The sequence below is a fragment of the Zalophus californianus genome, chromosome 9 (assembly GCF_009762305.2).
Source record: "Zalophus californianus isolate mZalCal1 chromosome 9, mZalCal1.pri.v2, whole genome shotgun sequence".
Taxonomy (NCBI): Eukaryota; Metazoa; Chordata; class Mammalia; order Carnivora; family Otariidae; genus Zalophus; species Zalophus californianus.
The window spans coordinates 70413437-70436984 of NC_045603.1; the positions used below are offsets into that span (position 1 = coordinate 70413437).

The 23548-nt window shown below is 37.3% G+C and overlaps 1 protein-coding gene across 9 annotated transcripts in view; it reads right to left on the minus strand.

The window, feature by feature from the left end:
- PPHLN1 (periphilin 1) overlaps window positions 1–23548 on the minus strand; it is a 142446-nt gene that overhangs the window by 62139 nt on the left and 56759 nt on the right. For 7 of the 9 annotated variants that reach the window (XM_027592934.2, XM_027592929.2, XM_027592936.2 and 4 more), the window contains 2 exons: window positions 14483–14539; window positions 11923–12002 (listed from right to left, as the gene is read on the minus strand). In XM_027592934.2, coding sequence (XP_027448735.1) covers window positions 11923–12002; window positions 14483–14539 — 137 coding nt within the window. The remainder of the gene's footprint in view (window positions 1–11922; window positions 12003–14482; window positions 14540–23548) is intronic. The other 2 variants (XM_027592935.2, XM_027592930.2) reach the window with 1 other exon arrangement.

Below are 23548 nucleotides of genomic sequence, written 5' to 3' on the forward strand. Positions count from 1 at the left end.
AGTTCTAATCAAGCTTTCCTATTCAAAACCAGCATTCTAGAACCCTCAGTCTTCTGTGAAAGCTCTAAAGACACAAGTTGTCACAAAGACATCTTTCTCTTTTTTTTTTTCCCTTTGAGGTAGTCAAGCAGCTGCTCCCTGAATACCAGCACGGACAGCCAGGTAACATCTACTCTTGCTGAAAAGCCAAGTATGCCAAAGACAAAAAAACAGAAAAAGTGAAGAAGGAAGAGAATACAAGTAACAACAGTTATGGAAAGACAGTGTAAGGTTGGGGAAGAGAGCCTCTAACTGCTGAGAGTAGATGGAAATAGCAAATTGAGGGTTAGAATCATGGATCATCATCTGTTCAACATGTTTTGGGGTGCTGGAAGGTAGGAATAAGAATGATATAGTGAGGAGTAGCTATGTTCTTCAGAAAATTATTTAACTTCTGGGACTTCTCTATAAAATGGAGATATATATATCTACTTTTTAAAATTACAAAATAATTATAACCATAGCATTAAGCTAACACCTATATCACACATAATTACCATTTCTTTTTTGTGGTAAGAACATTTAAGATCTCTTAGCAAATTTTAAGTATACAGTATTTTTTTTTTTAAAGATTTTATTTATTTGACAGAGAGAGAGAGACAGGGAGAGAGGGAACACAAGCAGGGGGAGTGGAAGAGGGAGAAGTAGGCTCCCCGCTGAGCAGGGAGCCTGATGCAGGGCTTGATCCCAGGACTCTGGGATCATGACCTGAGCCAAAGGCAGATGCTTAACGACTGAGCCACCCAGGCGCCCCAAGTATACAGTATTATTAACTATAATCACTATGCTGTACATTAGATCCCCAGAACTTATCATCATATAGATGGAAGTTTGTATTCTCTGACCAACATCTTCCCTTTTCCCTCAACCATTAGCCCCTACTGACCACTAATCTGTTTCTATGAATTCAGCTTTTTAAGATTTTATTTATTTATTTGAGAATGAGAGAGAGCAAGAGCAGGGGGAGAAGGAGAAGGGGAAGCAGGCTCCTCTCTGAGCAAGGAGCCTGACACAGGGCTCGATCCTGGGACTCCAAGATCATGACCTGAGTAGAAGGCAGATGCTTAACAGACAGAGCCACCCAGGTGCCCCTTTAGATTCCACATCTAAGTGAAATCATAGAGTACTTAGTCTTTCTCTGGCTTATTAGCATAATGCCCTCGAGGTCCACCCATTTTGTCACAAATGCTAGGATGTCCTTTCTCATAGTTAAATATTCCATTGTGTATATATACCATATCTTCTTTATTCATTTATCTGTTGAAGGACACTTAGGTTGTTTTCAGGTCTTGGTTACTGTGAATAATGATGCAATGAACAGCATCTGAGATCCTCTTTTCTTTACCTTTGGATATATACCCAGATGTGGGATTTCTGGATCACATGACAGTCCTATTTTTATTTTGTTGAGGAACCCCCACACTGTTTTCCATAGTGGCTGCACTAAATTTACATTCCTACCAACAGTGCACAAGGGTTCCCTTTCCTCCACACCCTCACTAACAACACTTGTTATCCCATCTTTTTGATGACAGCCATTCTAACAGGTGTTGAGATAACTCATTGTAGTTTTGATTTCTATTTCCCAGATAATGTGATGTTGAGTACCTTTTTGTACGCCTGAAGGCCATTTGTACGTCTTCTTTGAAAAAAATGTCTATTCAGCTCCATTGCTCAATTTTTAATTGGACTGTTTGATTTTTTTGCTATTGTGTAAGTTCTTCCTATACTTCAGATATTAACCCCTTATCAGATTTATGATTTGCAAATATTTTCTACCATTCCTTAGGTTACTTTTTTCATTTTGTTGATGGTTTTCTTTTGCTGTGCAGAAGCTTTTTACTTTGAAGTGATCCCACTTGTTTATTTTTGCTTTTGGTGTTGAATCCAAAAAACTCACTGCCAAGACTGATGTCAGAGAACTGACCACCTATGTTTTCTTCTAGGTCTTCTAAGGTTTTAGGTCTTACTTTCAAATCTTTAATCCACTTTAAGTTGATTTTCATATATGGTGTAAAATAGGGGTCCAGTTTCATTATGTTGTATGTCGCTACCCAGTTTCCCCAACACTACTTATTGGAAAGACTGTCCTTTCCCCCACTGTATATTCTTGGCTCCTGCATCATAAATTAATTGACCATATATGCACGGGTTTATTTCTGAGGTCTCTACTCTGTTCCATTGATCTATGTCTCTGTTTTTATGCCAATACCATACTGTTTTGATAACTACAGCTTGTTTGAAATCAGGAAGTGTGATGCCTCCAGCTTTGTTCTTCTTAAGATTGCTTTGGCCATTTGGGATCTTCTGTGGTTCCATACAAATTTTAGGATTATTTGTTCTAGTTCTGTGAAAAATACCAGTTTTTTTTTTTTTTATAAAAATTGCACTGAATCTGTAGATTGCTTTGGATAGTATGGACATTTTAACAATATTAACTGTAGCAATCCATGAACATGGGTTGTCTTTCCATTTATTTGTGTCTTCTTCAACTTCTTTCATCAGTGTTTAATAATTTTCAGTGTAAAGGTGTTTCACCTCCTTGGTTAAATTTATTCTTAAATATTTTCTTTTTGATGCTGTTGTAAATGGAACTGTTCTCCTAACTCACTTTTTGATAGTTTATAATTGCTGTATAGAAACATGACTTCTGCATATTGATTTTGTATCCCACAACTTTACTGAATTTATCTATTAGTTCTAACAGCTTTTCGGTGATCACTTTAGGGTTTTCAATATATAATATAATGCCACCACTAAAAAAAAGTCTTACTTCTCCCTTTCAATTTGGATGCTTTTTATTTCTTTTCCTTGCCTAATTGTTCTGGTGAGGACTTCTCGTTCTATGTTGGTTAGAAGGGACAAGAGTAGACTAGTTGTCTTGTTCCTGATCTTAGAGGTAAAGTTTTCAGCTTTTCACCACTAAGTATGATGTTAGCTCTGGGCTTGTCATATCAGATCTTTATTATGTTGAGGTATATTCCCTCTACACCCAGTTTGTTCAGAGTTTTTAACACAAATGGATTTGGAATTTTGTCAAATGGGCTTTTTTTGCATCTATTGAGATGATCATATATTTTTAAACTTTTTTTTTTTTTTTAGATTTTATTTATTTATTTGACAGAGAGAGATACAGCAAGAGAGGGAACACAGCAGGGGGAGTGGGAGAGGGAGAAGCAGGCTTCCTGCTGAGCAGGGAGCCCAATGTGGGGCTCGGTCCCAGGACCCTGGGATCATGACCTGAGCTGAAGGCAGACGTTTAAGGACTGAGCCACCCAAGTGCCCCTATTTTTAACCTTCATTCTGTTAATGCAATATATCACATTGATTGATTTGTGAATACTTGCATTGCTGGAATGAATCCCATGTGATCATGGTACATGATAACCTTTGAATGTGCTGTGTAATTTCGTTTAGTAGTATTTTATTGAAGACTTCCACATCTATGTTCATCAGAGATACTGGCCTATAATTTTCATTCCTTGTAGTGACCTTGTCTGGATTTAGTATCAAGGTAATGCTGACCTCAAAATGTACTTGAAGTATTCCCTCCTCTTCGGTTTTTTGGAAGAGTTATTGAAGAATTAGTACTCCTTAAATATTTGGAGGAATTTACCAGTGAAATAATTTGAGAAAATTATTTAACTTCTGAACATTTTCTATAAAATGGAGATATATCCCTACTTATACCATAGCATGTCTGTATGAAAAAGAGAGAAAAATACTCAATATAGTAACTAGAATCAAGTAGTTATACAATAAATGTTAGGTCTCTGACTATACACACCCCTCCCAAAATAAAAGCACAGTCTATCAAATATTCCTCATGTGAATATTCATTCCCACCTTGTTATGGTCAAAATGAGCAATGACTGCAGTTAAGTACTAATTTTAGCATAACCTGTAGAAAAAATAATATGAGAAAACTGCTCATTTTTCTGGTAGATACTTTCAAGTTGTGGTTACTTAAGATTCAAGTTTTGGGTTTTTTTGTTATTTTATTTTCCTATATATCTACAGAGGACCCTTGAACAACACAGGTTTGAACTGTGTGGGTCCACATATGTGTGGATTTCTTAAAGTTCAGTAATATAAACGTATTTCTCTTATGACTTTTTTTTTTTTAATTTTATTTACCTGAGGTGTGCCTGGGTGGCTCAGTCATTAAGCACCTGCCTTTGGCTCAGGTCACGGTCCCACGGTCCTGGGATTGAGCTCCACACTGAGCTCCCTGCTCAGCGGGAAGCCTGCTTCTCCCTCTCCCTCTCCCACTCCCCCTGTTTGTGTTCCCTCTCTCGTGGTGTCTCTCTCTGTCAAATAAATAAATAAAATCTTTTAAAAAAATTTATTTATTTATTTGAGAGAGAAAGAGAGAGAGAGAGCACAAACGGGAAGTGGCAAAGGGAAAGGGAGAAGTGGGCTCCCCACCGAGCAGGGAGCCGGAAGTGGGGTTCAATCCCAGGACCCTGGGATCATGACCTGAGCCGAAGGCAGATGCTTAACCGACTGAGCCACCCAGGTGCCCTCTCTTATGATTTTTGTAACATTCTCTTTTTTCTAGCTTACTTTACTGTAAAAATATAGTATATAATATATATAGCATATAAAATATGTGTTAATTAAGTATATTATCAGTCAGGTTTCCAGCTGAGAGTAGGCTATAAGAAGTTAAGTTAGGAGGAATCAAAATTTATATATGAATTTTTGACTGCATGGGAGGTCAGTACTCCCAACCCAACTGTACTCTTTTTTCTTTTTCTTCTATTTTTACTTATTATTTATTTAAATTCAATTAACATATAATGTACTATTAGTTTCAGATGTAGAGTTCAGTGATTCATTTATATAATACCCAGTATTCATTACATCACGTGCCCTCCTTAATGTCCATCACCATTACCCCATTCCCCCACCAGCCCCTCCAACCCAGAAACCCTCTGTTTGTTTCCTATGATTAAGAGTCTCTTATGGTTTGTCCCCATCTCTGATTTCATATTGTTTTTTTTCCTCTCTTCCCCTATGAACTTCTGCCTTGTTTCTTAAATTCCACATATCAGTGAGATATGATAATTGTCATTCTCTGATTGACTTATTTCGCTTAGCATAATATCCTCTAGTTCCATCCACAACATTGCAAATGGCAAAATTTCAATTTTTTGATCGCTGAGTATTTCATTGTGTGTGTGTGTGTGTATACATATGTATATCTGTGTGTGTGTGTGTGTATATATACATATACATATATATATATATATATATATATATATATATATATATGAATGACATCTTTATCCATTCATCTGTCGATAGACATCTGAGCTCTTTCTATAGTTTGGCTATTGTGGACATTGCTGCTACAAACATTGGGGTGTAGGGGCCCCTTTGGATCAATACATTTTATCTTCTGGGTAAATTCCTAGTAGTGCAATTGCTGGATCACAGGGTAGCTCTATTATCAACTTTTTGAGAAACCTCCATACTGTTTTCCAGAGTGGTTGCACCAGCTTGCATTCCCACCAACAGTGTAGGAGGGTTCCCCTTTCTCCACATCCTCACCAACATCTGTTGTTTCCTGACTTGTTAATTTTACGCATCCTGACTGGTGTGAGGTGGTATCTCATTGGGGTTTTGATTTGTATTTCCCTGATGCCATGTGATGTTGAGTAATTTTTCATGTGTCTGTTGGCCATTTGGATGTCTTCTTTGGAGAAATGTCTGTTCATGTCTTCTGCCCATCTCTTGATTGGATTATTTGTTCTTTGGGTGTTGAGTTTGATAACTTCTTTATAGATTTTGGATACTAGCCCTTTATCTGATAAGACACTGGCAAATATCTTCTTGCATTCTGTCGGTTGTCTTTCGGTTTTCTCAACTGTTTCCTTTGCTGTGCAAAAGCTTTTTATCTTGATGAAGTCCCAATAGTTCATTTTTGCCTTTCTTCCCTTGCCTTTGGAGACGTATCTAGCAAGAAATTGCTGGAGCCAAGGTCACAGAGATTGCTGCCTGTGTTCTCTAGGATTTGGATGGATTCTTGTCTCACATTTAGGTCTTTTGTCCATTTTGAGTCTATCTTTGTGTATGGTATAAGAAAATGGTCCAGTTTCATTCTTCATGCACGTGGCTGTCCAATTTTCCCAACACCATTTGTTGAAGAGACTGTCTTTTTTCCATTGGATATTCTTCCCTGCTTTGTCAAAGATTAGTTGACCACAGAGTTGAAGGTCCATTTCTGGGCTTTCAATTCTATTCCACTGATCTATGTGTCTGTTTTTGTGCCAGTACCATGCTGTCTTGGTGATTATGGCTTTGTAACAGAGCTTAACGTCTGGAATTGTGATGCCACTAGCTTTGGTTTTCTGTTTCAACATTCCTTTGGATATTCGGGGTCTTTTCTGGTTCCATACAAATTTTATTTGTATGGATTATTTGTCCCATTTCTGTGAAAAAAGTTGATGGTATTTTGATAGGGATTGCATTCAATGTATAAAATGCTCTAGCACAGACATTTAAAAAGTATTTGTTCTTCTAATCCATGAGCATGGAAGGTTTTTCCATTTCTTTGTGTCTTCCTCAATTTCTGTGATGAGTGTTCTATTGTTTTCTGAGTACAGATCCTTTACATCTTTGGTTAGGCTTATTCCTAGGTATCTTACGGTTTTTGGCACAATTGTAAATGGCATCGATTCCTTAATTTCTTTCTTCTGTCTCATTGTTAGTGTATAGAAATACAACTGATTTCTGTACATTGATTTTACATCCTGCCATTTTGCTGATTTCCTGTATGAGTTCTTGCAATTTTTTGGTGGAGTCTTTTCGGTTTTCCACATTGAGTGTCATGTCATCGGCAAAGAATGAGAATCTGACTTCTTCTTTGCCAATTCGGATGCCTTTTATTTGGTGAGAACTTTTGCATCCATGTTCATCAAGGATATTGGTCTGTAATTCTCCTTTCTGGTGGGGTCTTCTGTCTGGTTTTGGGATCAAGGTAATGTCAGCCTCACAGAAGGAGTTTGGAAGTTTCCCTTCCACTTCTATTTTCCACTTATATTTTCCCTTCCACTAATTCTTTTTTAAATGTTTGATAGAATTCCCCCAGGGAAGCCAACTGGCTGGCCCTGGACTCTTGTTTGTTGGGAGATTTCTGATTACTGATTCAATTTCCTTACTGGTTGTGGGTCTCTTCAGGTTTTGTTTTCTATTTCTTCCTGTTTCAATTTTGGTAGCTTATATGTCTCCAGGAATGCATCCATTTCTTCCAGATTCCTAATTTGTTGACATATACTTGCTCATAATACGCTCTTAAAGTTCGTTTTGTTTCCTTGGTGTTGGTTGTGATCTCTCCTCCTTCATTCATGATTTATTTGGGTCCTTTCTCTTTTCTTTTTGATATGTCTGGCCAGGGGCTTATCAACCTTAATAATTCTTTCAAAGAACCCGCTCCTAGTTTTGCTGATCTGTTCTAATGTTCTCTTGTTTCTATTTCATTGATTTCTGCTCTGATCTTTATTATTTCTCTTCTCCTACTGGGTTTAGGCTTTATTTGCTGTTCTCCAGCTCCTTTAAGTGTAAGGTTAGGTTGTATATTTGAGCCCTATATGTTGTTTCTTGAGAAAGGCTTGTATTGGTATGTACTTCCCTCTTAGGACCACCTTTGCTGCATCCCAAAGGTTTTGAACAGTTGTGTTTTCATTTTGTTTCCATGAATTTAATTCCTTAATTTCCTGGTTGACCCATTCATTCTTTAGTAGGATGCTCTTTAGCTTCCATGTATCTGAGTTCTTTCCAAATTTCCTCTTGTGATTGAGTTCAAGTTTCAAAGCATTGTGGTCTAAAAATATGCAGGGAATGATCCCAAGCTTTTGGTACCAGTTGAGACCTGATTTGTGACCCAGTATGTGACCTATTCTGGAGAATGTTTCATATGCACTCGAGAAGAATGTGTATTCTGCTCCTTTAGGATGGAATGCTCTGAATAATATTATCTGTGAAGTCAATCTGGTTCAGTGTGCCATTCAAAGCCCTTGTTTCCTTGTTGATCTTCTGCTTAGATGATCTGTCCACTGCTGTGAGTGGGGTATTTAAGTCTCCTTCTATTATTGTATTATTATCAATGTGTTTCTTTAATTTTGTTACAAGCTGGTTTATATAATTGGCTGCTCCCACGTTAGGGGCATAAATATATAATTGTTAGATCTTCTTGTTAGATAGACCCTTTAATTATGATACAGTGTCTTTCCTCATCTCGTATTATAGTCTTTGGTTTAAAATCTAATTTGTCTGATATAAGGATTGCTACCCTAGCTTTCTTTTCATGTCCATTAGCATGATAAATGGCTTTCCACCCCCTCATTTTCAATCTGGAGGTGTCTTTGGGTCTAAAATGAGTCTCTTGCAGACAACACTATCGATGGTTCTTACTTTTTTTATCCAATCTGATACCCTGTGTCTTTTGATTGGGGCATTAACCCATTTACATTCAGAGTAACTACTGAAAGATATGAATTTAGTGCCACTGTATTACCTGTAAAGTCACTGTTTCTGTAAATTGTCTCTGTTCCTTTCTGGTCTATGTTACTTTTAGGCTCTCCACTTAAAAGATCCCCTTTAATATTTGCAGGGCTGCAGGGCTGGTTTAGCGATCACAAATTCTTTTAGTTTCTGTTTGTCCTGGAAGTTTTTTTATCTTTCTTTCTATTCTGAATGACAGCCTTGCTAGATAAAGTAACATTGGTTGTGTATTTTTCTCTTTAATACCCTGAATACATCGTGCCAGTCCTTTCTGGCCTGCCAGGTCTCTGTGGATAGGTCTGCTGCCAGTCTAATGTTTCTACTCTTGTAGGTTATGGACCTCTTGCCCCAAGCTGCTTTCAGGATTTTCTCCTTGTCTCTGAGATTTTCAAGTTTCATCATTATATGTCAAGGTGTTGACCCATTTTTATTGATTTGGGGGTGGGGTTTCTCTGTGCCTCCTGGACTTGAATGCCTGTTTCTTTCCCCATAATATGGAGGTTCTCTGCTATAATTTGCTCCAATATACCTTCTGCCCCACCCTTCTCTCTCTCTCTTTCCTCTTCTTCTGGGATCCCAATTATGCTAATATTGTTTTGCTTTATGGCATCACTTAACTCTCGAATTCTCCCCTCGTGATCCTGTAGTTGTTTATCTCCCTTTTTCTCAGCTTCTTTATTCTCCATCATTTGGTCTTCTATATCACTGATTCTCTCTTCTGCCTCATTTATCCTAGCAGTTAGAGCCTCCACTTTTTATTTTATCTCATTAATAGCCTTTTTGATTTTGACTTGGTTAGATTTTAGTTCTTTTATTTCTCTAGAAAGGGATTCTCTAGTGTCCTCTATGCTCTACTCAAGCCCAGCTAGTATCTTAATAATCATTATTCTGAACTCTAGTTCTGACATCTTACTTATATCCATACTGATTAGGTCCCTGGCAGTCAGTACTGCCTCTTGTTCTCTTTTTTGAGTTTTTCTGTCTTATCTTCTTGCCAGAGAAGAATACATGAATGAGAGAACAAAATACTAAAATGGCAACAACAACCCCAGAGAAATATATACTAAACACTTCAGAAGAGACCCAAAATGGGGGTGGGGGGGTGGGGAAGAGAGAGAATATAATCAGACAGGTGAACAGAACAGAGCAACACACTAGATCCTGTGTGTATTTCTGTTAGAAAACTAGATCCCTCAGGGTGCCCGGGTGGCTCAGTTGGTTAAGTGGCTGCCTTTGGCTCAGGTCATGATCCCAGAGTCCTGGAATCAAGCCCTGTGTCGAGCTCCCTGCTCAGCAGGGAGCCTGCTTCTTCCTCTCCTCTGTGGTCTCTCTCTCAAATAAATTAAACCTTAAAATAAAATAAAGAAAACTAGATCCCAAAATTGTAAAGAAAGAAAAACTTACCTAGGTATAAAAATAAAATTAAATACAATGAAAGAATAGAATGTAACTGTACAAATGAAAATTAAAAGACAAAAAAACAAAAAAGAAAAAAGAAGAAGGAACATAAACAGACAGGTGAACAGAACAGAGCAATACACTATATCCTGGGTGTATTTTGGTCTGTTTGTTAGAAGAAAGTACATCCCAAAATTGTAAAGAAAAACGTGTGTGTGTGTGTGTGTGTGTGTGTGTGTGTGTATGAAAATAAAATTAAACACATTGAAAGGATAGAATTTTACTGTAAAGATGAAAATTTAAAAGGATTTTAACAGAAAAAAAAGAAGAAAAAGGAGAGAGTATGATCAGACATTTGGTCTGTTTGTTAGAATAAACTGCATCCCAAAATTGTAAAGAAAGAAAAACTTATGTATAGACAAAAATAAAATTAAAGACAATGAAAGGACAGAATGTAACTGTGAAAATGAAAATTAAAAAAGACTTCTAAAAAAGAGTTGATAAAATAGGAAATGAGTTGAAAAAGGAAAGAGAAAATAATATATATAAATTGAAAGACTAAAGAACCATGGGGAAAAAACCATGAATTGTATATACTATTTTCCCCTAGCGCTGGAGTTTTGCAGTTCTGTGTGATCAGTAAACTTGGTCTTAGCCAGATATTCTTGCTGATCTTCTGGGGGTGGGGCCTGTTGCCCTGATTCTCAGGTGTCTTTGCCCGGGGTGGAACTGCACCACCCTTGACAGGGGGCCAGACTAAGTTAAGTAGCTCTGGATTGCCCTATGTGGCTTTTATTCCCTGAAGGTTTTCCATGCAGCTTTAGAGGATGAGAATGAAAATGGCAGCCTCCCAATCTCCAGCCCCAGAGCCAAAAGCTTGGAGCCCCACTCTTCAGTGAAGCCTCAGAAAAGCAGTCAATCACCCCTATCTCCCTGGATTCCATCCACACTCCTTGCTCACCCGGCCTGTGACCTAGCGTTTCTATCTCAGGCATGCGACCCCGTTTCGAGTCTCCAAACCTTGCAGACTCCTGCAGTGCCCACCCGTGCCACTCCTACCAGGGAAGGAAGGGGGTTCTGCTACTCGCTGGGCCCCAGCTCAGACAGCAGTCACCTGACTGTGCTACAGTTCATGATTTATGGCAACTCAGAGCTGAGAGCCCACTCCTGGGCTCACTGACTGCAGCGGGCTTCACCACTCTGATGTCTGGGAGCTCTACCACACTCAGACACCCCCAGTCTTATTATGACCCTGGCCATCCTGAAACCACACTGTCCCCGCTAGAACTCTGTCCTGCTTCACCACCTTAGTGCCTTTCAGGCAAGGACATCTCTCACTGGAGCAGACTTCTAGAAGTTTTGATTTTGTGCTCCACTGCTCTATCACTTTCTGGTGCCGGCTTATGGAGGCGCCTTCCCCCCGTGGTTTATCTCCCCATATATCACCTCGGATTCACTTCTCCACTCCATCTACCTTGCAGAAAGTGGCTGCTTTTCTATTTGTAGAGTTGCAGCTATTCTTTTCTTAGATCTCTGGTTGAGCTCGCAAGTTTTCAGAATGATTTGATAGCTATCTGGCTGAATTCCTGGGACCAGACAAAACTAAGGACTCCTACTCCTCTGCCATCTTGGACTCCTCCCCCAGTCTTGGTTTCTTTAAAGATTTATTTATTTGAGAGAGAGCACACGCGCATGAGTGGTGGGAAGGGCAGAGGGAGAGAATCTTCAAGCCCACAACCCCCTGAGCACAGAGCCCTACTCAGGGCTCGATCTCACAACCCATGAGATCATGACCTGAGCTAAAATCATGAGTTGGACGCTTTACCGACTGAGCCACCTAGGCACCTCATGATTCAAGTTTTTAAATGCAAGAAATTACCCTCGTTAGGTTTAACAGTAAAGAATAAAAGCATCTGTACCACACAGACCATCTCCTTTACTTTGTGATTCCTCTTTAATTTTAAAGATATAACAAACCTTTGATGGAGGAACTGCTGAAGAACTTGAGGGTGAAGTGTCTCTTGATGTTTTCAAAGACTGAACAGGTCTCTCTTTACCTATACAAGAAAATATAAAATGCAATTTTCTAGCTCATTTGTTTTCAATTAGTCATTTTGTAATTAAATAAATGAGGGGGTGTCATATACTTATTTTAGTACTGAGGTCTTCATTATTAAATTAAATCCTTTAATATCTAAACCTACCTCTCTCAGAGGCAAGGTACCATAAAAATTTTCAACTACCCTAGAACCAATGGACACCATATATAGCAATCTAGGCCACATTAATGCTAGTTAGCAAACACAGAACCACTGAGAAGACCTCAAGAACAGGAAAAGACTAAAATCATAAATACTTCCTCCTCCAAGTTCCTAAAAGCTAACTTTTAATTTATCAATAAAAATTAACAATAAAAAGTAGTTATTATATAAATACCACAAAGAAAACTAGCTAATTAAACAATAGCTCAAAGTGAGCGGCATGTAGGAAATCTAGCAGATATTCCTGAAATATTTAGTTTAAAAAATAAAAACTAGAAAACTGTAATTTAGAGCACTATCCTAATGCCTGGTTTGAATAAGTACCCGTTTATTTGTTAAATGGTTAAAAACAAATCTGTGTGAGATTGTCACTAACCTTTATCTTTAGTCACTACAGACACTAATGTAATGCTATATATATATATATATATATATAATACATATATATATATATACACACACACCACTGTTTTTACAGAAATTTAAGCCAGAAAATAGATTTAAACATTAGTCAGTTCAACACAGAATATTGTTTTAGTTAAATATAATCATAACAATAACTGTGAGCTATTACTGATAGAAAAACACTTCATTTATCTGTATGTGTCAAATATAAATTCTCTGCTCTTAATTGCTAAAAATAAATAAATAAATAAAATTTAAAAAAAAAACTGACAAAATTAAATTACAGAGAAAAGGAGAAGGTGGCACCAAGTTTGGATTGACACAGAAGCTGGTCAAGACTAGCCAGTGGGTTATGGCCAAGAAAGCAGTCAAGGGCAAAAGCAGACACAAAACGACCTTGAAACTGAAGCAAAGCCAGCTTCGGTCAAAAAGCCTCTTAAGCTCTTCCTGCTATGGTCAAGACTGCCAAGTAGGAGCCTAGAGCCTCAAGGCTCCTGACCATGTAGGGCAGTAGTAAATATCAGCTCTATCCAATGTCCTGCAGCCCTGGAAAGCCTTTCTGCAGACGCTCCCCTCACCACCTCCCCAGGGATATCAGGCAATGTGTGAAGATACTTTTCATTGTCACAAGCGGGAGAGTGCCATCGGCACACAGTAAGTCAAGGCTAGGATGCTGCTAAAACACCCTACAAATGCACAGGACAGCCTCCCCCAACAAAGAATCATCTAACCTCAATTGTCAACAGTACCAAGAATGAGAACTCCTGCTCTAGGCACAGTATTCTACCTCAGAAACTCCAACAGTCTCATAAAAAATCATAACCCTAGAATCTTTTAACTTGTGGCATTAAGAGGCTTTCACACTCGGTAGTTTAAAAGTTCTTGTAGACCTTAAAAATCAAAAGATACCAACCAATACTACATCCCAAAATGACTAAGAACATGATTTCATCATTCCTACTTTATTTCTATTACATACGGCAAATTCCTCATCATAATGTGACAGTGTCAGTCTATTCCACTGCACCAGAAGCTCCTAGAGGTGCAAGTATCATAGCTTATTTCTATCATAGCTTTAATACCCAGGGCCTACCCTGCTCAAGTCCTTTAAGAAGAGAATAAATACTCAAAAATTAGGTGAAAAGATAAATTATTTTTCTACCTTTAGGATACAGGGACCTCCCCATTCTATTCAGATAAGCAATTCCCTGAAAGAAGGTGAGGAGCTCAACCAATCAGCACATCGAACTATGCTAATTAAAGGCATAATTATAGGCTCAATTTTGACACATAGCAGCTAGACACAGAACAAGCAGCTGTTAATCTCTTACTTAGCAAAATCTTAACAAACACATCAGCACTACAGGTATGTCAAGTATAATAGGATCTTTCCTGTAGTCTTAGGATCTTTCCTGATTTTAGCTGCATTAGGGCTAATTTAAGCAGATTTCTCAGTGTGCAGAAGCAAAAGAATCCTGAAGGATAGAGCAGGTGGTGTATCATATATCCACATATATTCATATATACCTGTTGCATGAAGGGAAGGGACAGGCAAGAAGCAAAGGACAAAGAAAAAGGATGCTACAGATGGCAGAAGACCACAGAAAAGGTAAAAAGAAATACCTGATCTTACTGTTGTCCAGTTCTGTCAATGATTTGTTTATTCTACAAATCTCAATCTCCTTTGAGGTGGCTATTCCTGACCAGACAAGCAATTCACAATCCTACTATCTGTATCTACTACTATTAAATTCTGCTTCCAACTAAAGACTAATTGGGCAGTTATACACTTTTCCCATTTCTGAAACCTCTATCAATTCAAGTCCCCCACCCCTTCACAATCCCAAATCAAAATCTAACTCAAAACTCACCTCTTTCTGGATTTCCTTCATTCTGCCGTTTGTAGGAGGCACCAGCACGGATGGACTCTAGGGAAAGGTGGGCAAGGAGGAATTAACACCAGCACCTCTGTGCCCAGGAATGACAAGAGAAGAACCCAGAAGTAGGAGTGATGAGAACAGGAACTTCTGAGCATTTGCTGGTGACCCTAAACTCTTTCCTACCCTGCCTTCAAATTGGGATGCCTGAACAACCAACACTAAAGAGTAATAACAGAACAGGAGAAAATTTCTGTTTTTAAGATTAGAAGCTAATTGGGTCCAACAACAATGAAGCGTTAAGATTAGGCTAACCGTAGATAACATGAACAGAAAGGAATGAGAAAAGGATTATATAATAAGACACCAAAAACTGAAAATAAAGATCAGGTCTTACTCATCACTTTAAGCACCTATTCTAATCTTCATGAGGTTGGCAAAGGATTGGTTCAAGAAACTCACACACACACACACACACACACACACACACACACACACACACACAATCAAGAGAGAAAGATGAATCACCACTAGAAATCAAAAAGAATACTGGTAAAGTTTTCATGGTGTATCATATCTGTTCCCTAGGCTTACAGTAGCTATCTGCAAGGAGTCATTCTGATTTGCTCTCAAAAGTGGTCCATTAATAAATCTTGCTACTTCTTTTTATACAAACTAAGGTTTTTCTTTATAAACAAATCCACAACTACTGTCTTGCTAGAATCCCTAATTATCCCATATTTACAATCTTGTGGATATTTTGTTAGCTTCCTTACCTGCAAACTCAGTGATACAGAGGTACTTAACTTTTTAAGTAGATTAAATATACTAACAGGTATCTTTCCAATAAGATGAAAACTCCTTAACACTTCAAATTTTTATATTATAGATCCCAAATTGCCAATTCTACTTTTTCCCCCCCGAGAACTGTTTTGGCACTGTTAGCACCCACCCTGCATTAAAAAAATATTTCAAGAAAAAATATATTTCAAGAAATATGCAAATATTATCATCCTACTTCCGCAAGAATGTTGTTAAAGATGTAATATCCTTCTCCCCTGGGTAACTGATCTCTCTGTTATCAGGAAAATTTTTGTTCCTCCTGAGCAGCTGATCTGTTTTTATCTATTACTGAATACTTCACCTCTTTGTTTTAGCCAAATCCTTATTGATCTCAGCAACTGCTCAGAGCTTTCACATTGGCATTTATTCTTTATTTTCACATTTATTTCTTTTACAAAAAATTCTTCACCCATTTACTTAATCCTGTTTTATTATGTGTTTATTTTGTAACTTGTCTCCCATTCTTTGTAGATCAAGAAATGAGAACACTGGTATTTTACAAGAGTGTCTGGAATCCGGGGATGGCTCATAATAGTTGATGAGAGTGGCTTGTCCGCATCTCTTCCAAACTCCAAGTTCAGGGACTCCACATCAGTAAAACCTGATATCAGTCATTATGGTAGTATTCACTCCGTGGCAAATGCCACAAATCATGTGTTGTTCCCCTGAAGAGTCAGTTCACCAACACACCACTGGCGCTGTTTATTGATTTCAATACCAAATTTCAGTGACATTGCAGGAATTACCACATTTAACTACAGATTCCTACCCATAAAAAACAGGGCTGGGCTATTTAATAATATCCTAAAAGACCAATAAAACCATGCAGCTGAACCCAGCTCAAATTGCAGATTCATAAATAAGTGCTTATATTAACCCTCTAAGTTTTAGGGGTTTTTGTTTTTTAACACAAGAGATAACAGAAACAACCCTGTTATGCTTAAACTTTTCATCTCAGCGTTTCCAATGGTCTGTTTATATTAAAACTAATTAAAACTGTCCTCTATTATAGCATTTCAATGATTTAAAAACAATTTTTTCTTGGGGCACATGGCTGGCTTAGTCAGTGGAGCATACAACTCTTGATCTTGGGGTCATGGGTTCAAGCCCCATATTGGGCATAGATTATTTTTAAAAAATAAAAAATAAAATTTTTTTCTTAACATTCTGCCATCTGGTTTTCATGCCTTTTTAATTCTTTGTTTCTCCTCCTACATGTTCCTAACTATACCTTTCTCTTTCTTCTTTGTTGGTTATTGTTCCCTAAATGTGTGTTCCTCCTAATCTCATTTTTAACCTCGCTTGCTATTCTTACATGGCTCCAACCAACAGTATGAATACAAATTTCTCTTAAATCTACTTTCACTCACACCTTTATACTTTTAACTGACAGGTGCTACTCCTTAGCTACTTAGCCATTACTTCAAATTCACCTCACACGTGTTCTTACTAAGCAGACACTAACACCCTGCTTGAGAGCAGGGCAAAAGGGCTCAACACCTTTGCTGTAACACGCTAAAGAAAATGAACCCCAAATTAGGATGAAAGAGAGAAACCAGGAAAGGAAAATTCTGAAGGTGGCAGTATTAAAACTGAAATCCAAGTCAACGTACTTACTAGTGAGTACAAGAATAAATGGGGAGGAAGAAGATGAAGAGGAACAGTGGTTCCACAGATCAGGTAAAAAGTTCTTTCCATGGAGGTGAAGTCAAAGCTGGACAAGCAGCTTAATTTTCCAACAAACATTCAGAAGTACTACAAGAATTTAATATTTGGTGACTCTGAATAGAACAGCTGATATGCATATCAATCATATTTGACAACTCTCTGTATAAAATAAAATTTCAGAAATACACCTTCTTCCTGTTTTCCTGAGGAATGATGAAAAGAACTAGACTAATCCAAGCCTATCAAGTGTTAGTTATTACTGATAACCCATGTAAGAACAAAGGACACTACAAGAAAAAATATTAAAATCATCATTAGAGGGGCACCTGGGTGGCTCAGTCGTTAAGCGTCTGCCTTCGGCTCAGGTCATGATCCCAGGGCCCTGGGATTGAGCCCCGCGTCAGGGTCCCTGCTCCGTGGGAAGCCTGCTTCTCCCTCTCCCACTCCCCCTGCTTGTGTTCCCTCTCTTGCTGTCTCCCTTTGTCAAATAAATAAATAAAATCTTAAAAGAAAAAAAATCACTATTTGAGATGAGTGAGTTAGGGACCGTGTCTTGCAAACTTTCAATTCTTGGTACAGTACCTAACATACAGGGACGAAACAGCGACTTCTGAATGAAAGTGTGATCAGTAAACAAACTTCACAGCACAGGTAAGACATTCACATCTCCTTTGATAGCTGAAACTTTGAAAGAGAAATTAAGATATGAACAAATGAAGATGTGGTGGCTACAAAGATGCTAAAGAAAGCATTTATTTTTTTGGATCATGGCTAAAGATATGCAAATTTGGGGCTCTTGGTTAGGAAGAACATGATTTCCCAGAGACCTATTGGTCAAGAAGGTATGAAAGACACTGGGGAGGGTACGTGCTATGGTGAGCGCTGTGAATTGTGCAAGACTGCTGAATCACAGACCTGTACCTCTGAAACAAATAATACATTATATGTTTAAAAAAAGAAGAAGAAGAAGAAGAAGATAGCAGGAAGGGAAAAATGAAGGGGGGGAATCAGAGGGGGAGATGAACCATGACAGACTATGGATTCTGAGAAACAAACGGAGGGTTCTAGAGGGGAGGGGGGCGGGGGGATGGGTTAGCCTGGTGATGGGTATTAAAGAGGGCATGTACTGCATGGAGCACTGGGTGTTATGCACAAACAATGAATCATGGAACAGTACATCAAAAACTATTGATGTAATGTATGGTGATTAACGTAACATAATAAAATTAAAAAAAAAGAAAAAAGAAATGAACAAATGCTCAACTAAAAAAAAAAGGTATGAAAGGGAAGATGGAAAGGACACAAGAGAAACGCTCTTGTGGTACAGACAGCAAAAAAAACAACAAAAAAAGAAACCAGATAAAGGGGTACAAAAAGCTTGTGCCACCTCTTCTCCACAATCATCTTTAGGAGGTTAGAGATGTAACAAGTTGACGTAAAGGTGTATTAACTATGAATATTTGAAAGTAAACTTCTAAACAGAACTCTCCTTTTAATACATCAGGGTAAAACCACATGGGCTTGCTTTTAAAAATATAAATAAAACATTATACTAACTGTACATATTCTGAATGTGTGGTACTGACAGATCATACTAAGTCCCCAAACAGGGATGCTATAAATGCCTACACATATGGAAACATCATTAATTGATTACGGTTTTAGAACCTCAATTATTCTGATGCCAGAAAAGCCATAACTGTACTCCTCAGATTCACCCAGGAAACTCAAAGCCAAAGCTCTCTTGTGAGTAAACAACAGATTCTCAAGTAAGAACAATATACTGCAGAATCAATTTCAGCACATTAAACTGGATCCATTACAGTCCAAGATCTACTAGGAAAATACTAGATTATAGCTCAGGATTTCTTCACATGACACAGCTCATCCCAATAATCCTATTCCACTTACATCCTTCCACCAACTTCTACTCACCATTCAGGTATCACCTAACATATCTATTCCTGTGGAATGTCTGGTTTGTCTCCCTAACCAGATCATAGACTCAGAGGGCGAAGACTGGATTCATCTTGCTTGGCAAACCATTTATGAGAAATAAAAGACCTTATGAGTACTGAACACAAATACAGTGACTTTCAAACCAAGAAACGCTCTACTATTCAGTCACTGAGAGAATGGGTTTATCCTCCCTTCCTACTGCCTAAAATATCCATGATCTGACTTCTATTACCATGCCACTCCAAACCTGCACCAAAGAAACCTTCTTTTTAATGGTAGAATTAAACCACTAATTTTATTGGAATTTCAGCTATAATCCAAAAGGTCATGTGGACTTCCAAATATATTCACAATCAAAGGTCTTAAGATAATGTCTCTTTTTCCATTACACTGAAGTTAAATAATGGAGTCTATCTTCCAAATATACTCTTCTCAAAATGTATTTTTAATTCTTGTACATTTTCAGTTATTTTAGTAGATGTGCCTTCAAAAAAGGACTAAACACTAATAATAATCCTTTAACATTATCTTCTATATAAATAGACTTATATAGAATTAAATAAATATATTTAATAATGGCTGCTGATATCAAGAAAATAAAGGGATGCTGGGCCCAAAGTCAGAACTATAGAAAAACAGATACAGACCAACCAAAACAATAAACTTGCAAATCTTCTGTAGTAATATTTTTAAAAATCTACCAAAATGTCACACAGCTTAACTAACGTATAAGCATAATGATTAATTTGACATTAATCCATGGCAAATGTTTAAAAGGAATTAACAAAGAGGTAGTTTCTATGTATTTAAATAATCATGACAGAATGGATTTACAAAACAATGCAAGGCAACCTTATGTCACTGTTTTGTTTGTTTTTGTTTTTAAAGATTTATTTATTTATTTGACAGAGAGAGACCCAGCGAGAGAGGGAACACAAGCAGGGAGAGTGGGAGAGGGAGAAGCAGGCTTCCCGTGGAGCAGGGAGTCCTATGCGGGACTTGATCCCAGGACCCTGGGATGATGACCTGAGCCGAAGGCAGACGCTTAACGACTGAGCCACCCAGGCGCCCCATGTCACTGTTTTAATAGAGAAAATGCTTTCTAACTTAAGAGTTTCAAGAAAGCACCTAACAAAGTCTTCCATGAAATCCTCAAGAAAAAAGGAAGACAAGACGGGGGATCACAACTGGTTGAAAACAATGCAGATAAATGGCTGAGGTCTACAGACAGAGGTCTCTAGAGGTTTCTATATTTGGCTGTATGCTACTCAAGATAATTATTAAGGACTAATACAAAACAAAGCATATTTCCTTCGCTGATGAAACAGAGCTGTTTTTATCTGCTGCAAGTATACAAGATCACTAAATGAAATTTTAAGACCTCTATAGAAGAGGGTAATAAGTCAAAGTTAATTAGATGATATTTAGCATTCTTAGATTTCTTTTAATATATAAACTACACTCAAGCAATTGCATCTAAAAAAAAAGTACAGGCTGAAGGGCATTTTGTTTAATAGTAATATATATGAAAATGGCTTAGGTTTCAATTGTCTACAGTTTCAATAAGGGCCAGTGATACAGTGCGGTTGATAAAATAAAAGTTCACTTCTGCATCACAATTTAAAAGGAACAGAAAGAAAATTAAGGAAAATTAAGGGAGCAAAGTTCTGAAAACATGTCAAATAAAAGGAATAGCTGAAGGAACTAAATATATTTAAACCAAGGGGGGAAAAAACCGAGAAGATCATGATGGTACTCTTCAAATACATAAAAGATGAAACATTTTTATGGCTCTAAGACAAATAACTAGTATTACATAGATGTTACAGGAAAAGATCTTAATTGTTTTATAAAAAATGAACTATACAAGGACAGAAGGACTGGACTGTGATATAGTAAATTTATCACAGGAAGTATTTTAACAAAGAACCTCAGGGTATGGGAGACTGAACTTAGTGATTTCTGGTGTCACTATTAGTGCTACTATCCTAAACAAAAGAGTAAGATAGGAGAACAATGGGATTTAACTGAGAAAAAGGAGAAAAAAGGAAATAAATATCTGAGAGAGAGTTCACAAATGGGGAGATATTTAGTTAGATTAATAGGAATAAAAATAAACTTCAAGTAGAAAAAGACAAGATATACATACAACAATTTTAACTAGAATGGCATCATAATAAAGGGAAAAGCAATGAGGTTAACTAGGACTTAGTGTATAAATATAGACAACAAAAAGGAACAAAAAATAATATTATAGTGACTACTATAGTGCCAATTATGAACATGTTAATCCAATTAAGCTAAAGGAAGAAAATTCTTAGAAAGCACAGAATGAAAATAACATTTTGATTTAGGAGGATAACTAGTCTAAAGCAGTACAAGGTTCACAGGATTAACTCAAAAGGCTAGAAGAAATTTAATAAAGTACACATGTAGACATGTGTATGTGTGTGTAAGCACAAAATGGGAAATAAGTAGTTGAGATAAAAAAGTAGTAAAAATCATTTTGTGGCTTATAATTAATCACATAAGAGATATATTAAATACACAGAAGAATTATGAAGAATTAGTCCTTCAATAGTTACCATGGCCAAACTACTAGTGATTTTTTTCTTTTTTTAAATATTTTATTTATTTATTTTGACAGAGAGAGACACAGCTAGAGAGGGAACACAAGCAGGGGGAGCGGGAGAGGGAGAAGCAGGCTCCCCGCTGAGCAGGGAGCCCGATGCGGGGCCCGAGCAGAAGGCGGACGCTTAATGACTGAACCACCCAGGCGCCCCACTACTAGTGATTATTAAAATTACACTGAAAAGTGTGAACAAAAGCAAAAAATTAAAAGTCAAACTTAGCAAAATGAGGGCATAAGGAGAGTAGGAAAATTATTTTTACCTGTTATTTATAGAAACATTTAAAATCTTTGACAAAATTTCAATTTACATTTAAAAAACTAAATTAACACATTGTTGCTAACTAACCCAGTTTAAATAACTGATAATTTAAGGACCCTGTTTCTCAGTTCTTTTTTGAAGAAAAGCAAGGTGCCATCATTATCTGTCACATTTAGATTAAAAGCAAGAACTGGTATCACGAATGCGTAACATAACAATTACTTTTTCCAATTATTGTTTAAAATAAGACTTCTCCATTAACTTTTTGCAAGATGATTTTATGTAACTATTCTGAAAACTATTTACATGAAAGGAGTATAGAAAAACATTTTAATAGCTCAGCCCAAATAGTTAAGGAATCAACCCAAGTAACTTGTAAAGAGTTTTCCCAAACAAACTTTTTTTGATTGAAGAACTTTACTTGAGAAGATCAGAGACTTAAAAATATAAGCATAAATGCATTACCAAAGTTGTATGCTCTATTTCACTCAATTTGCACCATATTTTAGTCTCCCAGCTTTCTTTATTACCTTTTCATCACTCCAGATAGTAAAGGTATTACTTTCTCAAAAGGGAAAGTCTGCTGGAGACCCTAAGACAGGAGCAGCACATGGTTCCCCCACATTTCATCACAAGAGTTTAAAGTTTTGACCACTAACTACCAGGCTGAAAGTAGACAAAAAATTGCCTCCCTCAAAATCTAGTTCAGAGGAGAAACGGAAAGAATAAGATGAATTCACTAACAACTATCTTAAGTAACAGGTTCACTACAAGCTGTCGAATAAGACTCTTAAGCTCCCATTTTACTCATGTTTTGCTCAAAAGCCTTCATAATCCGTTTCCAAAGATACTTTCCTCCTCTTAATCAAATCATTAGACTTGGATTAAGTCATATACATCCAAAAAAAAGTATCTTCTTAGAAGGTGTCTAGCTAATATTTATATCTGTGCATGTGAGTGTGCATTAGAACTCAGATGTTGGGGCGCCTGAGTGGCTCAGTCGTTAAGTGTCTGCCTTCAGCTCAGGTCATGATCCCAGGGTCCGGGGATCGAGCCCCACATCGGGCTCCCTGCTCTGCGGGAAGCCTGCTTCTCCCTCCCCCACTCCTCCTGCCTGTGTTCCCTCTTTCACTGTGTCTCTCTCTGTCAAATAAATAAATAAAATCTTAAAAAAAAAAAAAAAACCTCAGATGTTATTTATCCTCTTGAAAGGGGAGAGGGAGGGAAAGAAGGAAGTGAAACAAAGGAGAAAATACCAAACTGTAGACCCTGAACTCCACAGTAAAGCTTTCAGTTACCTGGAACTATATGCTTATTTTAAGCAATTAGGCATATGTAAATGATTTTGTTTTAAATCTACCTCAAATGACATGCTTAACTCCTGTATGACCATTCATACACTTGTAGCCAAAAATATGTTTTTTGGAAGCCCCAGTCTACCTAGCTCTGAAAACAGCAAAAAATTGATAAATGTCTGTTAAATACTGGAATCCAGCAACAGCTCCAATGGAGACAATCTAATGATTTGAAGTGATCTTCCATCACTCCCAACATGCAGGAAGCAAATGCTATTAAACTAAAACTAAAACTCTTATTATTTGAAAAAGAAAAAAAAAAAAAACAGTTAATAGGAAGAAAGTTAAAAAGTAAAGAAAAAGAAATACACTTGACTTTTCTGTTGTCTGTATCTTGGCTTATA